The sequence below is a fragment of the Aethina tumida genome, chromosome 3 (genome assembly GCF_024364675.1).
Source record: "Aethina tumida isolate Nest 87 chromosome 3, icAetTumi1.1, whole genome shotgun sequence".
NCBI classification, from domain to species: Eukaryota; Metazoa; Arthropoda; class Insecta; order Coleoptera; family Nitidulidae; genus Aethina; species Aethina tumida.
The window spans coordinates 24800455-24820941 of record NC_065437.1 but is presented as its reverse complement, the minus strand read 5'-3'; the positions used below and the strand labels follow the sequence as shown (position 1 = coordinate 24820941).

Here is a 20487-nt window from a genome sequence, read left to right as displayed (position 1 = left end):
TACTAAAGGAAATGGAACTTACTGAAAATAATTCAAGGAGAAGATGGTTATTGGATGGGGGTTCGTGTTCAACATGAAAACTATCATATGGAGATAAGAAAGAAAGAAATACAACATTTCACAAAGTGGCTATGTTAAATTAATAACACAGATTTAATTATTAAAAATCCTTTTATTAATGTTGCTATATTTATGTCCAGCTGAGTTCAGAAATATATATACTGTATAAAACATCAATTGTAAATTAATATTATTTTAACAGTTGACATTTAATAAAACTGTTGTGGTTGAAATAATGAACACTACTGTAAGTTTCAGTAAAACTTTAAATTTTTTTGATCCTATAAATGTGTCTTAAATTATGATTTACAGTCATTCGAAAATGCTGTAGAAAAATCATTTACTTGAAATGAATTTAAATTACCTGTATTTTAATTTGATTGAATTTTATTTAATTATTAAATAAAATAAACTGATCTTAACAATTCTTCAATTTTTTAATAATATTTAAGTAGTTAATTTTTCAAGAACACTTCATTTTATTTATTAGAAGTTTACTTTTCACTCATCTCGAATTGTGTTAATATAATTACGTATGATAACATCCAATACGTCATCTAAAAAATATGTGTTTTAATTCTCATACAATTATATTAATGCTTCTACAGCAAACAATTACTAAAGGATATTTTCTAAATAAATACTTGTGTTTTGTCAGCAAGATATGCAATTAATTTAAAAGTTAAAGTTTGGTAATTTTTTGGTAATAATATGATAAATAATATTAATAATTTACCGATGTAACTAAACTCCACTTAATATAACAGACATTATAAAGTAGAAACACTGGAGGATTTAAATAGTTTTCTAAATAGAATATTGTCTTCTGAAAATATACAAACGTTTAAACGTTAAAATTTAAAACATTTTAAAGTCATTTATACCTTATGATAATTATCAAAATTTAAACTAACATTGTCAATGGCGTGGATACATTTTTTAAACTAAAATAATATTATTAAAATTAAATTTGAAATTATTAGTAAAACTTACAGCAACTAAGGATTTATCGACGCAATAAAATGATAACAATGTGTCCAAACACAGTACTACAAACCATCCACATGACATAAATGCTCCGAAAATTGATAGATTCCCTTCTATTTTATAAACTAAAACTATATTCACTGACACCAAAAAATTAACGAAGTTACTTGTTAATTTAATTAATAAAGGCAACGAAAAATATCTGTTTATTGATTGGAAATTATTTTTCAATTCCAATAAGGCGTAAGTGAAAATTTTCAAATTTCGAACATCAATATTGTTTAATTCATTTATTTTAGCTTCTAAAATTACAACACGATCTCTTATCACGCTTAAGGCAAAAATATAAAGTGCCTCTTGGTTTGTTTGCAGCACATCATATAGATACAAGAAAAATATACATCTAAGTTTATCCTCACTACCTTCATCGAGTATATAAAATATAATATCTTGAATAATATATAATACGTAAATTAAAGATTTCCAAATTATGTATATCAGAAATAATTTATTTTTCAAACGAGGGCATCTCATTTTTATATCGAAATACTGTAAATCTTCAAAAACTTTTATAAACAAACCTAAAAATCTGTAACAGTTTAAATACAGTAAAACAGCATTTATATATACATGTAGTTTTTCCCCCACTGTTAAGAACCCTTTGCTTTCTGTACATTGTGGCAACAGCCAGCTAAAGCAGCATAAATAAAAAAAGATCAGAATAATATTTAAAACAATGTCCTTTCTTCTTTGTATAAATTTTATTCTTAGTTTTGATTTGTGTATACAGTAGGGAAACATACCAAAACATCTTAGTATTACATACAAATAGAAAAATTGGATAAACGAAATTCTTGACATTGGGTACTAGAAGTGATAGTTTATAACTCTAACTAAAATTATGTAACAAATAATGTAAGTATACCTACTTTTTTACTGAATGTCAATTACTTAAGAGGGTGTATAAAAGTGTTTGTGAATATTGACAATTTTATGCTATAGTAAATCAATAATGACAATTATTTTTATGTTTAGGTTTTATAAAAATTAGTTTTTGAGCATCCGAAAAAAAATGACGAATAAACTGACTCTAACAAAAATATTGCATATTTTATAATAATAAGTAAAAACTTCCTTTTCCTTATTCGTTTACTTTCCTTTCATCTTGAATTGTGTTAATATGATTATGTATGATAACATCGAAGACGCCATCTAAAAATATATAATTAAATTATCGTACAATTTACAACATTTGTAATTCGTAAGAATACTTTTACCGTAAACACTTACTAATAGACAAGTTTTAATATTTCTTAAATCAGTTAGAATTTCACTGTAACTTACCGATGTAACTAAACTCCATTTAACATAAAAAACATTATAAAGTAGAAATACAGGAGGGTTTAAATAGTTTTCTACATACAATAGCACTTTCTGAAACAATAAACATGCAACTACATTATTGAAAGCACTCTTACTAATTAATACCTTATGTTGATTATTATAATTTAAACCAACATTAATAAATGCGTCAATACAATGTTTAAACTAAAATGAAGTTATTGAAATTAATTGTATAAAATTTTAATTAAACTTACGGCAGATAAGGATCGGTCGACGCAATAAAATAACAGCAATATGTCGAAAGTCAGTCCTATAAACCACTGACTTGAAAAAATTATTTCAAAAACTGATAGGTTACCTTGATTTTTAGAATTCAAAATTACATTTGTTGATAACAAGAAACTAATAAAATTATTAGTCAATTTAGTTAATAAAGGCATTGAAAAATATGTGTTTATTAACTGGAAATTATTTTTTAATTCCTTTAAAGCATAAATTAGTATTTTCATATTTTGAAAGTCATTATTATCTAACATCTTTATTTTGGCTTCCAAAATAATAACACGATCTCTTATCAAGCTTAAGGTAAAAATATACAGTGCCTCTTGATATGTTTGTATTGCATCATGCAGATACAAGTAAAATAGACATTTAAGTGGGTCACCTTCACCACGCATATAAAATGCGACATCTTGGATAACATACAATATATAAAGTAAAAATTGTCCACCAAAGTATATCAGAAATAAATTATTTTTTAATTGGGGGCAACTCATTTTTATGTCAAAAAGTTGTAATTTTTCGAAAACTCTGAAAAATAATCTTAAAAATCTATAACAGTTTATATATAATATGAACGTGTTTATATATATGTATATTATTTTCCCCGTTTTTAAAAACTCTTTATTTTCTATACACTGAGGCACAAACCAACTGAAATAAAATAAGAAACAAAAGTTCAAGATAAAATTTAAGACAATATCCCTTTTTCTTTGTATGAATTTTACGAATAAATTTGATTTGTGTATACAGTAAGGAAACATACCGAAACATCGCAGTGTTATATACAAATAGAAAAATTGGATAAACATAATTCTTGACATTTTGTATAATAATAAGATACACAATGAATTACAGTTTATAATACTCCCTAAAAGTCTGAAAGAAATAACGTATTAAGGTTACTATTTTATTTATTAATCGGTAATCACTTAAAAGGATGTATAAAATTATTTATTTACAAACAATTTTATGTGATAGTAGATCAATAAGAATAATTAGTTTTATGTATATTTTGTTTTATGAAAATGCCTCGGTAGTTTTCTACAAAAAGGACAGTGGAATACCGACTATGCGCTGCAACTAATTTTTTATAATACAGTGCTTATCTAAATCTGGTTATTTCATTTAATAATAAGTAATATTAATATACCATCTTGAATTGAGTTAAAATGATTAGCTATGATAACACCTAAAAAATATGTATTTAAATTTCATAAAATTTATCATGATATTTCTGCAAAAAAATACTAAATGATATTTGTAATTCATTTGCCGTGAATATTTACTTCTAAACAAAATTTTAAGATTAACTAAATCAGTTAGTAATTTTTGGAGAAAATATTACAAAATATTTCACTATTATTTACCGAAATAATTTAACTTCAATTAACATAAAAAGCGTTATAAAGTACAAATAATGAAGGGTTTATATAGTTTTCTAAATGGAATAGCACTTTATGAAACAATAAACAGGCAACTACTGTATACCTGACAACAACACATTCATTAAACTTATTAATTCGTGATGTTGGTCATCAAAACTTAAATTAACGTTGTTAAAAGTCGCAGTGTAATATTTAAAATAAAATTAACTTATTAGAATTAATTTTATACGATTTCTGATATACTTACAGGAAAATAATTATAAAAATTAATAAAGGTACTTGTTAATTTAATTAATAAAGGCATTGAAAAATATTCGTTCATTAATTGGAAATCATTTTTTAATTTCATTAGCATTTTCATATCTTGAAAATCAATATTGTGCATTTTTTTATTTTTTCTTCCAAATTTACAACACGATCTCTTATAAAGCACATGGTAAAGATATAGTAAGTTAGATATCTCAGTGGAACATCATCATCTTCACCACGTGAGTAAAATTTATATCTTCCCAAACGTATACTGTGGACCACAGTATATCAGAAATCATCTATTTCTCAAATAAGAAATATATATCAATATATTTATATCAAAATACCACAAGGTTTCATAAACTTTTATAATTAAATTTAAAAATTTGTTAACGTTTAAATATAATACAAAGGTATTTAAATATTCAGTATCTGACAAATATTAAAAAGTAAACAAAGTACAAAAACAAAACTTTAACATAGCTTATCTCGTTTTCTGTTGGATTTTTTTTAAAAATTTTTATCGGTGAATGTCAACCTGATTTCATAATTTTACTAATCGTGTGATATACCCCAGGATAGGTCCACCGTGTCGTCCACTGGGGCACAGTACCACTCCACAAGCAAGTGGCCGTGGGAAGCCAACGGATCTAACTGTAATTCCAATCCTTTTCCAGGAAGATCTCCGATTTTCCTCGTTTCATTTTGTTCTTTCCGAACCAGTTGACAGGGGGCTAGGCGTTTTTACATTTTCCACTCTGCTGCTTCTAACGGTAATTGAAATTGAAATTTATTTTCGTTAAAATAAGATAATGTCAACTATTAACTAATAGAAAATATCATTAGTCTTTATACGACAAATGTGCTCCAATAAAACAAATTTATTATTGTAAACACAATAAACCAAGGGATTATGTTTGTATTAAATTAGACCGGGATAGCGCGTACGCAGTCCCGACTACCAAAAATTGTGCGCCCGAGTTATCCACATTAGGGATAATCGCAGGGGTCAGCCCGATCGTTGTGCAATGAAAGGGCCTCGTCCTGGGGGAACCGCCTTGTTGATCACGGTTGACCCCTACGCCAGGTAAGTATGCCATTTTGGCGACAACTTCAGCCTTTTTTTCCCTTTTGTCACACCAATACTAGTGAGATGTACTAGGTACTAACATTTCCTATTACAAACTACTACTTGATGTCAATATTTACCCCAGGACGGATCCACCTTGTCGTGGTCTTGGGGCTCAGTACCGCTCCACAAGCCAGTGGTAGTGGGGAGCTAACGGATCCAACACCTGCAAGTCCAATCCATCCCCAGGAAGAAAAAAAAAAAAAGATGTCAATATTTTATAATGGAAAAAATCAAACTTAATAATTTACTCCAATGATTTTTGCATTAGTTTTATTATAAAATTATAAGTTAGAGTTACTACTCTAAAGAAATATGTTCTTTTTCAAAATGATAGCAGTACCATTGTATTGAGAGGTAAAATCGCATCTTTTGTGATTAGACCTATTTATTATTTTATGACCTATTAATTTTCCTTTTACATGAACGTTACAAAATGAGATAACCTTGGTCATGATAAAAAGTACTTTACAGGAGTATTTACATATTCTAATTTAACTTAACCTAACCAGATGCGACAAATTCGGTGATGTTGAAACCCTAGGTAGTGATAAATCGACATGTCAAGTAGTACTCGGTACTCAGGTATAAGCGAATATATCTTTCGCCTTTTACTAAAGATTTGAGTTGTACAACTCAAATGAGTCTGTAACTATTTTTTGTTATGGGTCTGACGTATGTTGGGTTCTAAAATTGAAATTCTAAAACATACCTAAACATCGAAGTATTATGTACACAGTACAGTATAATGTTTGTACAAACAGAAAAATGTGGATATACATAATTCTTGCCAATGACTGCAACACCCATTAAATATTATACTATATAATACTTTCTAACATTTTTTCTAATGCAATGTTTTAACTTAATAATAAAACAAATAAATACAAGAATTAATTTATTTCTTATTAGTCTATTTTTCTCCCATCTTAAATTGTGTTAATATAATTAGGTATGATAACATCGTAGACGCCATCTAAAAAAATTTGTATGTATAAAATTTAGTACAAATTTATCTTGAAGTGTCTGTTAAAAATTACTAAATGAACACAGTTTTATAAATCAATTAATCAAAATAATTTTTGGACAGATTATTACAAAATATTTCACTACAACTTACCGTTGTAACTAAACTCCAATTAACATAAAAAGCATTATAAAGTAGAAATACTGGAGGGTTTAAATAGTTTTCTAAATAGAATAGCATTTTCTGAAACAATAAACATGTAACTACTGCATTACCACAACGACATTTTACTCATTAATACCTGATGTTGATTACTAAAATTTAAACTAACATTATTGATCGCATTGGTACAATGTTTAAACTAAAATGAAGTTGTTAAAATTAATTGTATAAAATTTTAGTTAAACTTACAGCAGTCAACGATCGGTCGAGACAATAAAATAACAGCAGTATGTCAAAAGTCAGTCCTATAAACCATTGACATGAAAACAGTATTTCAAAAATGGATACATTTCCTTCTTTTTTAGAATTCAAAATTACATTCGCTGATAACAAAAAACTAAGAAAATTATTTGTTAATTTTATTAGTAAAGGTATTGAAAAATATGTGTTTATTAACTGAAAATTATTTTTTAATTCCATTAATGCGTAAATTAGCTTTTTCAGATTTTGAAAGTCATTATTTTCTAACATCTTTATTTTAGCTTCCAAAATAATAACACGATCTCTGATCAAGCTTAAGGTAAAAACATACAGTGCCTCTTGATATGTTTGCATTATATCGCGCAGATACATATTAAATATACATCTAAGTGGATCACCTGCACCACACACATAAAAAGTGACATCTTGGCAAATATATAGTGTATATATTAAAAATTTCCCACCACCGTATATCAGAAATATTTTATTTTTCAATTGGGGACAACTCATTTTTATATCAAAAAGTTGTAATTTTTCGAAAACTTTCACAAATAAATTTATGAATCTGTAGCAGTTTAAATATAATATGAACGTATTTATGTACAAGTATAGATTTCCTCCCATTTTTAAGAACTCTTTGTTTTCTATGCACTGTGGCATAAACCAACTGAAATAAAATAAAAAACAAAAGTTCAAGATAAAATTTATGACAATATCCCTTTTTCTTTGTATAAATCTTATTCTTAATTTTGATTTGTGTATACAATAGGGAAACATACCGAAACATCTCAGAGTTATATACAAGTAGAACAATTGAATAAACGGAATTCTTGACATTGATTGAACAATAAATACACTGTAAGTTACAGTCTACAACACTACCTAAAAGTCTGTAAGTAAAGTAATTTTAAGTGACACCTATTTTTTTAATAAACGGCAATTACTTAACAGGATGTATAAAAGTGTTTATTTACGAACAATTTGATGTGATAGTAGAACAATAAGTATAATTAGTTTTACGTTTATTTTTCTTTATTAAAAGGTCTCGACAGTATTTTTCACAAAAAGGAACATTGAGTAACTTATCTAACGAATCTACATTACTACTAATTTTATATAATATTACTACTACTACTAATATTAATAGAATTAAAAGGATGTATCTAATTAATCAGACATGTTTTCATAATAGTTAATTTCAAATAACAATATAATACCTTTAACTAAAACATACACTTTTGCGTTAAACAGATAAAATAGCAATAAAAATTAATTCAAAACATTGACTGTAACACAGATTACAAATTATAATATGCAACTCTAACAACCAATGCTATAACTTAAGAGAATGCATAAAACAATTTATAAATATTGACAATTTGTTTGCTTTATGTGCAAAATAAATCACACAAAGTATATATTGTTAGTATGTTATATATATTAATAATTTCATTAATTATCAAATATAAATTTGAAAAAAAATAAACATAATATGGGGGAGCAAAAGTAAAGAAACAAATTGACTTTTTATTTTTATATTAAATTATGACATGAGTATTTGGTGGCACATCACATCACACAGTTTCTATAACCTCTAAGCATTTATTTTTCGTAAAGCCAATAAGGTTATGAATGTGAATTGAATTCCATGCTGACAAATTTGCACTAAATAATTTTTGAATTTTTCTTTTTGTTTGGATAGAATCTTATCCACCATATCCCAAAGGTTCTCAATAGGGTTAAGAACCGGACACTGTGCTGCTATTTCAAAACTGTAGCCTTATTGTCTTGGAACCATTCTTTTAGTATTTTTTTATATGCTTTGGACCATTGTCATGTTGGAATCACCATATAATCGCCATGTTTTCCTCTGCATATATTAACAGAGTATTGTTGAGAATCTGTACTGGTACCTATCCATAATTTCATTTATTTTTAATACAGGGCCAAGCTCACTATCAGAAAAGCATTCCCAAACCATCACAATTCATGCGCCATGCTTAATTGTACCCACCTTGTACTTTTGATCGAACCTTTTGTTGCTTGGACATCTCACCTATCGAATACTAACTAGCAAGTTAAACTTGCTTTGTTTCACTTGGTAAAAGTCCTGTTTAGATGCTCATGAATGAATGACAGACAGGCCTTTCTGTTTTTCTCGCAGGTTTTCGAGCATACTAGTTGTTCTTCCTTAGACGACGACGAACCGTATGTACAGAAATGTCCACATGCCCTAGTTCTTGTTTAATTACGGCTGCAGTCAGGAATGGGTTCACCCCAACAAGTTGTTTAATTTTATTGTTCACTTCGTTGATTTCCTAAGTCCCCAACTTTGAAGGACTAAATATATATCCTCCTTGCGAAAAATGTTATTCAGTTAGAAGATTCGTTAAAATATTGATTTAAAATGAAATACAATTTTGTATGTCTTTTGTGTTACTCGCTAAAATTAAAAAAAGTATAGAGGGTGGTACGTGTAATAATAATAAAATTATGAATCATATAATAACAAATAACAATTACTTCTCGACATTTTTTTAACTTATTCCTTATTAACTTACTCTTCTTTCATCTTGAATTGTGTTAATATGATTAGGTATGATAACATCGAAGACGCCATCTAAAAATATATATTTAAATTTTTATACAATTTATTATGATATATCTACAAAAAAAAAATAAATGATATTTGTAATTCATTTGCCGTGAACATTTACTACTAGACACAGTTTTAAGATTTAATAAATCATAATTTTTAGATTAGACAGAATATTATAAAATATTTTACCGAGATAATTAAACTCCAATTAACATAAAAAGCATTATAAAGTTGAAATACTGGAGGGTTTATATAGTTTTCTAAATAGAATGACACTCTCTGAAATATAAAACTATTTCATTATTGGAAACAATACATTTAAATCATTATTACCTTATGTTGGTTATCAAAATTTAAATTAACATTGTTAAACGTTTCCGTGCAATATTTAAACTAAAATGAATTTATTCAAATTAATTTTATTAAATTTTTGTTATACTTACAGCAACTAAGCATCGATCGATGCAATAAAATAATAGAAATATGTCGAATGTCAATACTATAAACCATCCACCAGAAAAAAATATTTCAAAAATTGATAGATTACCTTCATTTTTAGAATTTAAAATTAAATTTGCTGATAACAAAAAACTAATGAATGTACTTGTTAATTTAATTAATAAAGTCGTTGAAAAATATGTATTCATTAATTGAAAATTATTTTTTAATTCTGTTAGCATTTTGATATCTTGAAAGTCAATATTGTCCACTTTTTTTATTTTGCCTTCCAAAATTACGACATGATCTCTTATCAAGCTAACACCAAAGATATAAAGTGCCTCTTGGTACGTTTGCATTAGATCATGCACATACAAGTAAATTACACATCTCAGTGGAACATCATCATCTTCACCACGTGTGTAATATACGATGTCTTGGCAAACGTATACTACTACAACTAACATTTTCAAACCGCTGTATATCAGAAATAATCTATTTCTCAAATGAGGGCATCTCATTTTTATATCAAAGTACTGCAGCGATTCGTAAACTTTTATAAATAGATTTAAAAATTTGTAAATGTTTAAATATAATACAAAAATATTTAAATATATATATAGTTTCTCTCCCATTTTTAAGAAATCTTTGTTTTTTATACATTGAGGCATTAAGCAGCTAAAATAACATAAATAAAATATACTTAAAATAACATTTAACACAATATCCCTTCTTCTTTGAATAAATCTGATTCTTAATTTTGATTTGTGTATACAGTAGGGAAACATACCGAAACATCGCAGTATTATGTACAAACAGAAAAAATGGATAAATATACTTCTAGCCATTGACTGTAACACAAATTGTATATTATAGCTTGTAACACTTCCTAACATGCATCAGTTAATGTAATAATTTTTTACAATACCTTTTTTTTGACAGCAATTACTTAAAAGGATACATAAAACTCTTTATTGATAAATATTGACAATTTATGTTAGAGAAGAGTGATTAGTTTTATGAAATAAATTAGTTTTAGGTTGTTAATTCTACAAATTTGAGATGATATACATATAAAAATTAAATGCATACATAAATCTCGACTCCTTAGTTTTTTTATAGAGTAAATAAAATAATTTTATTTTAATAATAATGCACACTTAATTCTAGTTATTTTATCTAATAAACATTTGTTTCACAAGAACACTTTTTAACTTTATTTTTTTTAGTTTACTTTTGTTCCATTTTAAATTGCGTTAATATGATTAGGTATGATAACATCGAAGACGTCATCTAAAAATATGTATTTAAATTTTATATGATTTATTTTTGATGTTCTGCAAAAAAATTACTAAATAAAATTGGTAATTCACTAACATTAATTTTTTTATAGTTTATATTTTAGTAATTTTTGCACAGAATATTACTATATATTTCAGTGTAACTTACCGATGTAAGTAAGCTCCAATCAACATAAAAAACATCGTAAAGCAGAAAGACTGGAGGGTTTAAATAATTTTTTAAATAAAATAGCACTTTCTGAAACAATAAACAAGTACAATATTATTAAAAACGACACCTTAACTTATTAATACCTGATGTTGGTTATCAAAATTTAAACTAGCATTTTTAATAGCATTAATGCAATGTTTAAACTAAAATGAATTTGTTAATATTAATTGTATAAAATTTAAGTTGAACTTACAGTAGTCAAGAGTTGATCGACACAGTAAAATAACAGAATTATGTCAAATATAAGTATTAGAAACCATTCACTAGAAAAAAGTATATCAAAAACTGATAGGTCACCTTTATTTTTAGAATTTAAAATTACATTTGCTGATAACAAAAAACTAATAAAGTTATTTGTTAATTTAATTAATAAAGGCATTGAAAAATATGTGTTTATTAACTGGAAATTATTTTTCAATTCCATTAATGCGTAAATTAGCAATCTCATATTTTTAAAGTCGTTATTGCCCATCCTCCTTATTTTAGTTTCTAAAATTATCACACGATCTTTGATCAAGCTTAAGGCAAAAACATACAGAGCCTCCTGATATGTTTGTATTATGTCATGCAGGTACAAGTAAAATAGACATTTAAGTGGGTCACCTTCCCCACGCATGTAAAATGTGACATCTTGGCAAACATATAATATAAACATTAAAACTTTCCCACCACCGTATATCAGAAATAATTTATTTTTCAATTGGGGGCAACTCATTTTCATGTCAAAACGCTGTAGTTTTTTGAAAACTTTCAAAAATAAACTTAAAAATCTGTAGCAGTTTATATATAATACAAACGTATTTATATATGCGTACAGTTTTTCCCCCACTTTTAAAAACTCTTTGTTTTCTATACATTGTGGCATAAACCAACTGAAATAAAATAAAAAACAAAAGTTCAAGATAAAATTAAAGACAATATCTCTTTTCCTTTTTATAAATTTTATTCCTAATTTTGATTTATGCATACAATAGGGAAACATACCGAAACATCTCAGTGTTATATACAAATAGAAAAAATAGGGAAACGTAATTCTTGACATTCTAGTGTGTAAAAAATAAGGTAATAGTTTTGGACATCTACTTTTTTATTAAACGACAATTACTTAAGATTATTATGTTATAGAACATCAATAAATAAAATTAGTTTTATGTTTATTCTGTTTTATGAAAACATCTAGGTTGTGATGTATATCTAACTTATATGAGCTTTGACTATGCACTTCTAATGTTATATTAATAAATTAAAAACATGCATTTAATTAATTAGAAATGTTTTCATAATAATATTACACAAAAATTTTCTCATTTTTTTTATTCATAGTGAACGTCAATTTATTTTTAAAAATCTTCAATATATAAAAAGTATTTCTTCAATAAATTTAAAATATATAAAATTTTAACAGAGGGTTTTAACAAAGAGTCAAAGAGGTGTCATATTAACATGCAAAAAAAACTCAACTCTATGTTGTGGGGTTGACAGATTTTCCATATTTTCTACTTATTCGGGTTGATAAAATATGACCAATATTCATATTGAATAAGTGGTATAGTACTACCCAAAATATGAATAAAAGACTTAATAAACATAAATCAGTAAATAATACGTTAGGAAGTTGCAGAAGATCAAAATAAATATATTATCATGATTTATATACAAAAATCTTGAGAACACAAAATCTAATAATAATTAACAATTAATAAAAAATTCAAATCGTAGTAGTATCTTATTCAATATTACATAATTCAAGCAAATAAAATACTTATTTTTTCCTTATTTACTTTTCCTCCATTTTAAATTGGGTTAATATGATTAAGAATGATAACATCCAAGATACCATCTAAAAATATATTAAATATTGAACAAGTATAAAATAAACTTAATTATAATTTACCGAAGCAATTAATCCCCAATTAATATCGCACATGTCATAAAGACGAAATACAGGGGGGTTTAAATAATTTTCAAAATAAAATAGTTCCTTCTAAAACAACAAACAGATAAGTACGACCATTTTTAAAATAACAAAATTTTTATACGTTGTGCTGATCATCCGAATTTAAATTATTAATCGTGTCAACGCATTGTTTAAACTAAAATAATATTATCTTAATTATTTAGAACAGATTTATAAAATTTTTGTTGTCCTTACATCAACGAGACATCGATCGACGCAATAAAAATATACTAAAACATCAAAACCTAACACTGTAATCCATCCACCCATGTAAATTAATCCAAAAAATTGAAGGGTGTCTTTTTTTACACCATCAATAATTAAACTCACCGCTAGTAAAATAGACATAAAACTGTTTGACAGTTTAATTAACAAAAGCATTGAAAAGTATGTATTTATTAACTGGAAGTTTTCTTTCAATTCCCTTAAAACACGAATTATAATTTGTATATTTTGAATTTTACTGTCGTTTATTCTAGTTCTTAAAATTGCAACACGATCACTTATGAGACTGACTACAAAAATATAAAGTAACTCCTAATATGATTCCATTATACGTTGCAAATACAAGTGAAAAAAGCATCCAACTGTAACACCAAAAATACGAAACACGGTCAGAAAATATATAAGATCAATGCTAATACAATATACAAATAAAAATATTTTCCAATCGGCATACATGAAAAATAACCCATTTTTCAAATCAGGACATCTCATTTTTATATCGAAAGTACGTAACCTTTCAAAAACTTGTATAAATAAATTTATAAATCTATAACAATTTACATAGAGAAAAATTGTATTTAGATATTGATATATCAGTTTTAATAAATTTATAAAGTCATAGTTGTTGTTGCATTGGGCCACGGACAAGCCAAAATAAGTTAAATATGAAAAACACAAAGTAGCACTTAACACTACATCCTTTCTTTTTTGTACAAATTTAATTCTTCGTTTTGATTTGTGAATACAGTAGGGAAACACACCAAAAGTTCGTAGTATAATGTACAAAAAGAAAATTTGGAAGTAGGCCGTTCTTGACATTGACACAAAAAAAAATATGTCTCTAAGGCACTGGGATACCAATAATTTTAAAGCACTTTACTTATTCTGGTGTGTACATTGACAACATTAAACTATAAGAGAAATTACGTATATATTTTTTTAATAGTGATTATTAAATGAGCAATTAGTTTAAGTAAAAACGTGACAAATTACCCAAAATAAATAAATATGAAAAAAATGTCAGAAAATTAGATAACTAGATTATTCAAAATTGTATAAAAGACGTGGATCTAAAAAATCAATATTTTATTAAATTAGGAAATATAAATATATATAAAAATACACTTATATGAATTAAATTAAAATTTATGTCAGTAATATACTATTTTGGAATTGTTGTCTGCAAAAAAAAAATTAAACAAAAATGTTAACACACATGATTTCTTGTCGTACCCTTATCAAGTGTCAGGGTGTGATTACTCAGTGGGTTCGTAGTTTAAATGGTTGGATTTCAGTGTGTTTTTATTTAACAAAATATTCGCAAATTAATTAATTAAAAGGCTAGCACTACTTAGAATTTTGGAGAAGTCTGTTCTCTTTATTTATATTTTTCAATGTTAGTAAACTTGAGTTAATAATTTGATTTTTAAGTGATTTAGAATATTTGAAAGTTTTTCCTTATGCAAACGTTAATAATATCAGAAATTGAATAATGTTTAAATGAATTGCATTTTTTAGGCCAAGTACATTATTATTTAGATAAGGGTTTCTTGTAGGAAAACTCTTAAATTAGTTTGGCAACAATGTTGAGAAAAGAAACATATGTTTAGTTCATCTGATTGATTAAAGTAGGATCATTGTTGGAGACATTCTGTTTCTTAAGGGACTTAAGTCACCACCTATTTCACCAACCTTTTTGTCAAATATTTAAGTAAATTTTAAATCATTTATTTTCATTTGTTTTTATGTTTTTTATATTTATTTGTTAATATAGTTAGGTTGTTTTAACCTGAGTTAATTAAAGTCCCATATTATAAATTTAGGAGTGGTAAAACAGTGAATAATTACATAGCTTGCTAGGCATATTAAACAGTTGGTATAAATTACTAAATAAAACAAATTATGACAAAAATTAAATAAACATTTGTGTGTGGTATTTAATAAAAGCATCATTATAGCCAATTTGTAACAACGAACAATTATAGGGAGTATATATATAAATTTTTTTTTATATGTTCTATCATAATACCACAAAAATCTAATTAATAAAAAAAGATTAATTTACATTAGTGCATTTCAAAAATTCAAATTTATAAAATATTCTATACATAATGTAGGTTAGAACTTTCTTTACTTTTCTTCCATTTTAAATTGCGTTAATATGATTAGGTATGATAACATCCAAGACATCATCTGAAAAATACATTAAACATTAATAAGTATAAAAATACGCTATTTTATAATAATTTACCGAAGCAATTAAACCCCAATTAACATCACACATATCATAAAGACGAAATACTGGCGGGTTTAAATAGTTTTCAAAATAAAACAGTTCCTTCTGAAACAATAAACACCTAATTACAACTCAACGTAAAATAACAAAAATTATTCACAGGAATACCTTATATTGATTACCACAATTTAAATTATTAATTGCTGCAATACAATGTTTAAACTAAAATAATATAATTTAATTTGTTTAGAAAACATTTATAAAATTTGATTTAACCTTACTTCAACAAAGCACCGATCGACACAATAAAAATATATCAAAACATCAAAACTCATAATTGCAATCCATCCAGCTGTGTAAAATAATTCAGCAAATGATAGATTACCTTGCTTTTTAGAATCTATCATTATACTTACTGCGAGCAAAATACTCGCAAAACTGTTTGACAATTTAACTAATAAAAGCATTGAAAAGTACTTGTTTATTAATTGGAAACTGCCTTTTAATTCCATTAAAGCACGAATTATTATTTTTACATTTTGAATAGATGTATTATCCATGTCATTTATTTTACTTTTTAAAATTACGATATGGTCTCTTAATAAACTTAGAACAAAAATGTAAAGTAACTCATTACACGCTTCCATTATACATTGAAGGTACATGTAAAAAAAGCATCGAATTGAAATGATGAAATCACAAAAAACAGTCATAAAATATATGACGTCTAGACTAATGTAATATGTAAAAAAAAATAATTTCCATACGCCATAGATGACAAATAACTTATTTTTCACATTTTCACCTCTCATTTTTATGTCGAAAGTTTGTAATTTTTCTAAAACGTTTACTAACAGATTTAAAAATTTGTAACAATTGATATATAAAATAATCGTATTTAGATATTGAAATACTAGTTTTCCTGAATTTACTAAATCACTGTAGGTGTTGCATTGGTACAACGACCAACTAATATAACCTAAGTAGGAAAAACATAAAATAGCACTTAACTCTATGTCCCTTCTTTTTTGTACAAATTTAATTCTTCCTTTTGATTTATTTATGCGGTAGGGAAACATACCAAAAATTAGTAAAATTATGTACAAACAGAAAAATTGGAAATGCGTCGCCCGTGACATTGATTCTAATAATATCTTTAAGGCACTAAGTTTATAATGTTGAGATAATTATTTTTAAGCAATTACTTATTGCGGTTTATGGTTAGATATTGAGTGTATATACCATACATAAGTAATATTATACACATATTTATGACATAATGATTATTAAATGTTCAATTAGATTAAGTACAACCGTGACATAAAGTTCTTCATAATAAATGTCAGTCATAAATAATACCAATTGAATTATGTATTATACAGTGAGTTCGTAAAAAGTTCCCTCTGATAACTATTATTAACACCACCAATGATTCAGAAGTAAACGAGATATTATTATTATTATTATTTGAAAATTTTAACCTGTAATACCTATTTTTTGTAAAAATATATGAATAGACAATAAAATACCTCTCAAATAAACTATCCATGTTAACAAGAGTCTTATTGTATCCGTGTGACCCATTTAAGTTGAAAACACCCTCGCAGCTTCTTTATTCGTAATTTATGGATAAATTAATATATATAATTAATATATAAAATAACAATTTCTAAAGAAGATTTTATTTTCATCCAGAACGCATTAAGATATTTTTATGTTGGCAGTCATGGAATGAAGGGACAGAAGAAGTAGAACAAGAGGTTCCGGAAGACCTATAGCTACCACAGAGCTACAAGACCGTCGTCTTAAATTATTGGCACTAAGGGGCAGAATGAGTTCAACGCAGATGATTGTCTATGAATTTTTGGCCGATGAAGGTAGGCCAATTGGTATTTGATCTGTTTATCTCTGTATAAGGTTTTTTGGCCTACGGAGATATCACTTTTTTCTGGTATTACCTCTAACTACAAACCATAGGTGTCAACATAATGACTGGTGTATGGAACGTCAACAATGAGATGAGGAATAGAATCACATTGTGTTTAGTGATGAATCACGTTTTTGTTTGGGCACGCACGATGGTCATGTGTTAGTAACGTAACCCTCGCTTTGCTGTGGGGAGGCATGATCACAACACTATGGATTTAATAATATGGGATGTTATTGCTTATAGTAGTAGGTCACCTTTAGCTATTATATGTGGATGACGTTTTGGAACCTTATCTTATTCCCTACATAAGAAGAGATCTCTTACTAAGTTTTCAGCAAGATACTGTCCGTCCACATGTTGCCAGAAGCTTCCCATGTGAATATATTGCTTTGGCCACCCGGATTTCCAAACCTTTCCCTGTTCGAACATGTGTGGAATATGATGGGATGACGCTTAACAAATTTACAGCGGTCTCCACGGATTCTTAATGAACTAAAACATCAATCTCATTAGATCAACGCCACGACGCGTCAATGAGTATCTTATCAAAGAGGAGGTTCAGTTATTAATTTGTAATAGGTTAATATTTTTCTGAAAAAATTAGAGTAAATTAATTATATCTAGATGTTACAATTAAAACCAAAATATGTGTTAACTTAGTATTTTGAAAAATATTGAATTAAGAGATAACAAATACCAAAATGTTTATAAATAGTTTCTAAAATAAGCGACATATAACCTAATATACCTTGCATTCATAACCCAGTTGTGTTATAAAAGTATTAATTTCGCCAGTGCAATCAGTGAACTAAAATAACTTTTATTAAATTCAATATTCATGTCAGAATAGGGAATCTTACAGCAACCAGACATCGATCGAGACAATAAAAAAATAATATTGTTTCTAAAATTATTGTCATAATCCAACCACCAGAAAAAAATATTTCTGAAAATAATGGTGTCCCTCTCTTTGTATAGTCTATGAGTAAATTCGCTGCTAGCAAAGAACCACTAAAATTGTTTAACATTTTAAGTAAAAATGGCAACGAAAAGTATACGTTTATCAACTGGAAATTTTCTTTTAACTCCATCATAGCACGAATTAAAAATTGAATATTTTGGCAGTTAGCATTACTTATGGTTTTCATTTTGGATGTAATAATTATGACACGATCCCTTATTAAGCTTATTGCGAAAATATAAACAACCTCCGAACACGTCTCTATTATGAATTGCAAGTACACAGACAACATACACTGAAGTGGGTCAAAAAGTTTCTTGCTAATTATGCAGTATAATAAGTCTTGGCTAATCAACAACATGAAGATAAAAAATTTGCATCCACTGTAAATGAGAAACAACCTATTTTTTAAATTGAGGCTCCTCATTTTTATATCAAAATATTGTAATCTTTTAAAAACATTTATATGTAGACTTGTAAATTTATAACAGTTAATATATAGTAGTATAGTATTAAGATATATGTTGGTCTTTTTTCCTCCTGAGATAAAGTCAGAATTGGCTATACACTGGGGCAACAACCAGCTAAGAGAGCATAAATAAAAAAAACTGAAAACAAGACTTAATGCTATATCTTGTTTGGTTCGTATCAATTTAATTCTTCGTTTTGATTTTTTTATACAATATGGGAACATTCCAAAAGCTCTTAGTAACAAACATACAAAGATATATTGCAAAAACGTACTTCTTGACATCGGGTTGTGTTCCAATAAATTTTAAAGAGTACGTTAGTATTTTGTTATTTTTGCTATTGATTGTTTCAATGTTAACAATGTACTTCCCATTTTGGAACGATATTTGACAGCAATTACTTAATGGTACATATGAATATTAGTGTTCCTAATATTAAATATTATCTAAAATATTAATCACGTGAAAGTTCAATGGAAATCAATTCTTATCAATAGTCTGTATATTTACAGGCTGTTTTCAAAAACGTTTATACACCTACTGTTTTAAAACTAATCGCACTAAATCATCTTGCAGATATAATTTTATAAGTTACAGGGGGTTTCCATATTAAATTGGTTACAATGAATGAAATTCATGTCGAAAGTGACAATTTACAGCAGTGGTCATTATTATAGCAAATTTTGTGAAGTAGAACCATCATTTTTTATAAATTAAATTTAGGTTCGTCATTAAAAACTACCCGTACCCATTCGACATTTTTTTTTTCGTAGCTACCACTTGGCCAGTTTCTCTAAATTTTTTAATAAAATGGGAAACAATTTACTTATTTAGATGTAAACTCTTAACTATCTCTTCTTGTTTCTCTCAGTCTTGGTGACACTGAATTATAATTGTTTTTTGTTACAGTTGGACCTCGATCAATGATTAAATAATCAAAATAAGTAAACCACCACTAGTAAATAATCGATTTTAATTGACAGAGAGCAGTGAGAGACCATAAAAAAGTAGAAAAAAAAGTAGGAAATTTTATAAAGAATTAGAAATTTTATAGACCAGATAATTTTTGTTATATATTTTTATAAGTTGCTATAAATATGTACACTACTGTATGTCCAACTCGTCAAAAATTAATATTGATAATGCGAAATCTTTTGTAATAAAATTGTTCATTTAAATTTATATATACCTTGTATGGATTAGGCACAAGCGACATAAAATTGTTGACTTCTTCGATGCAACTTTTAAACTAAAATAACAATATTAAAAATATATATTCACAAAACACTGGTAAATCATCTTACAGCAGTCAGACAGTGATCAAGACAATAAA

At 26.7% G+C, this 20487-nt stretch overlaps 1 protein-coding gene and 2 non-coding genes across 3 annotated transcripts; 1 reads left to right on the top strand and 2 right to left on the bottom strand.

The window, feature by feature from the left end:
• Nucleotides 1-5238: 5238 nt before the first annotated feature.
• Nucleotides 5239-5402, bottom strand: LOC126265170 (U1 spliceosomal RNA). The gene has a single exon (XR_007547712.1). It is a non-coding gene; the product is annotated as a U1 spliceosomal RNA (small nuclear RNA).
• Nucleotides 5403-6013: 611 nt separating this feature from the next.
• On the top strand, nucleotides 6014-6115 carry LOC126265175 (U5 spliceosomal RNA). Its single transcript, XR_007547717.1, has one exon. It is a non-coding gene; the product is annotated as a U5 spliceosomal RNA (small nuclear RNA).
• A 209-nt stretch (nucleotides 6116-6324) lies between these two features.
• On the bottom strand, nucleotides 6325-8877 carry LOC126264911 (uncharacterized). The gene is made up of 5 exons (XM_049964632.1): nucleotides 8841-8877; nucleotides 6815-6948; nucleotides 6705-6764; nucleotides 6557-6646; nucleotides 6325-6412 (listed from the first exon to the last, which is right to left on the bottom strand). Exons 1-5 carry the CDS (start codon nucleotides 8875-8877, stop codon nucleotides 6350-6352), a joined length of 384 nt encoding a protein of 127 aa, XP_049820589.1. The 3' UTR covers nucleotides 6325-6349.
• Nucleotides 8878-20487: the final 11610 nt, after the last annotated feature.

Bases quoted from the DNA above. Each gene is read 5' to 3' on its own strand.
- LOC126264911 (XM_049964632.1), bottom strand. From the start codon at position 8,877: ATGTCCAAGCAACAAAAGGTTCGATCAAAAGTACAAG. The intron at 6,949-8,840 runs GTGGGTACAATT...TTTTGTTATCAG, and splicing joins GGTTCGATCAAAAGTACAAG to CGAATGTAATTTTGAATTCT. The intron at 6,647-6,704 runs GTATTAATGAGT...TTATTGTTTCAG, and splicing joins ATTTTAGTAATCAACATCAG to AAAATGCTATTCTATTTAGA.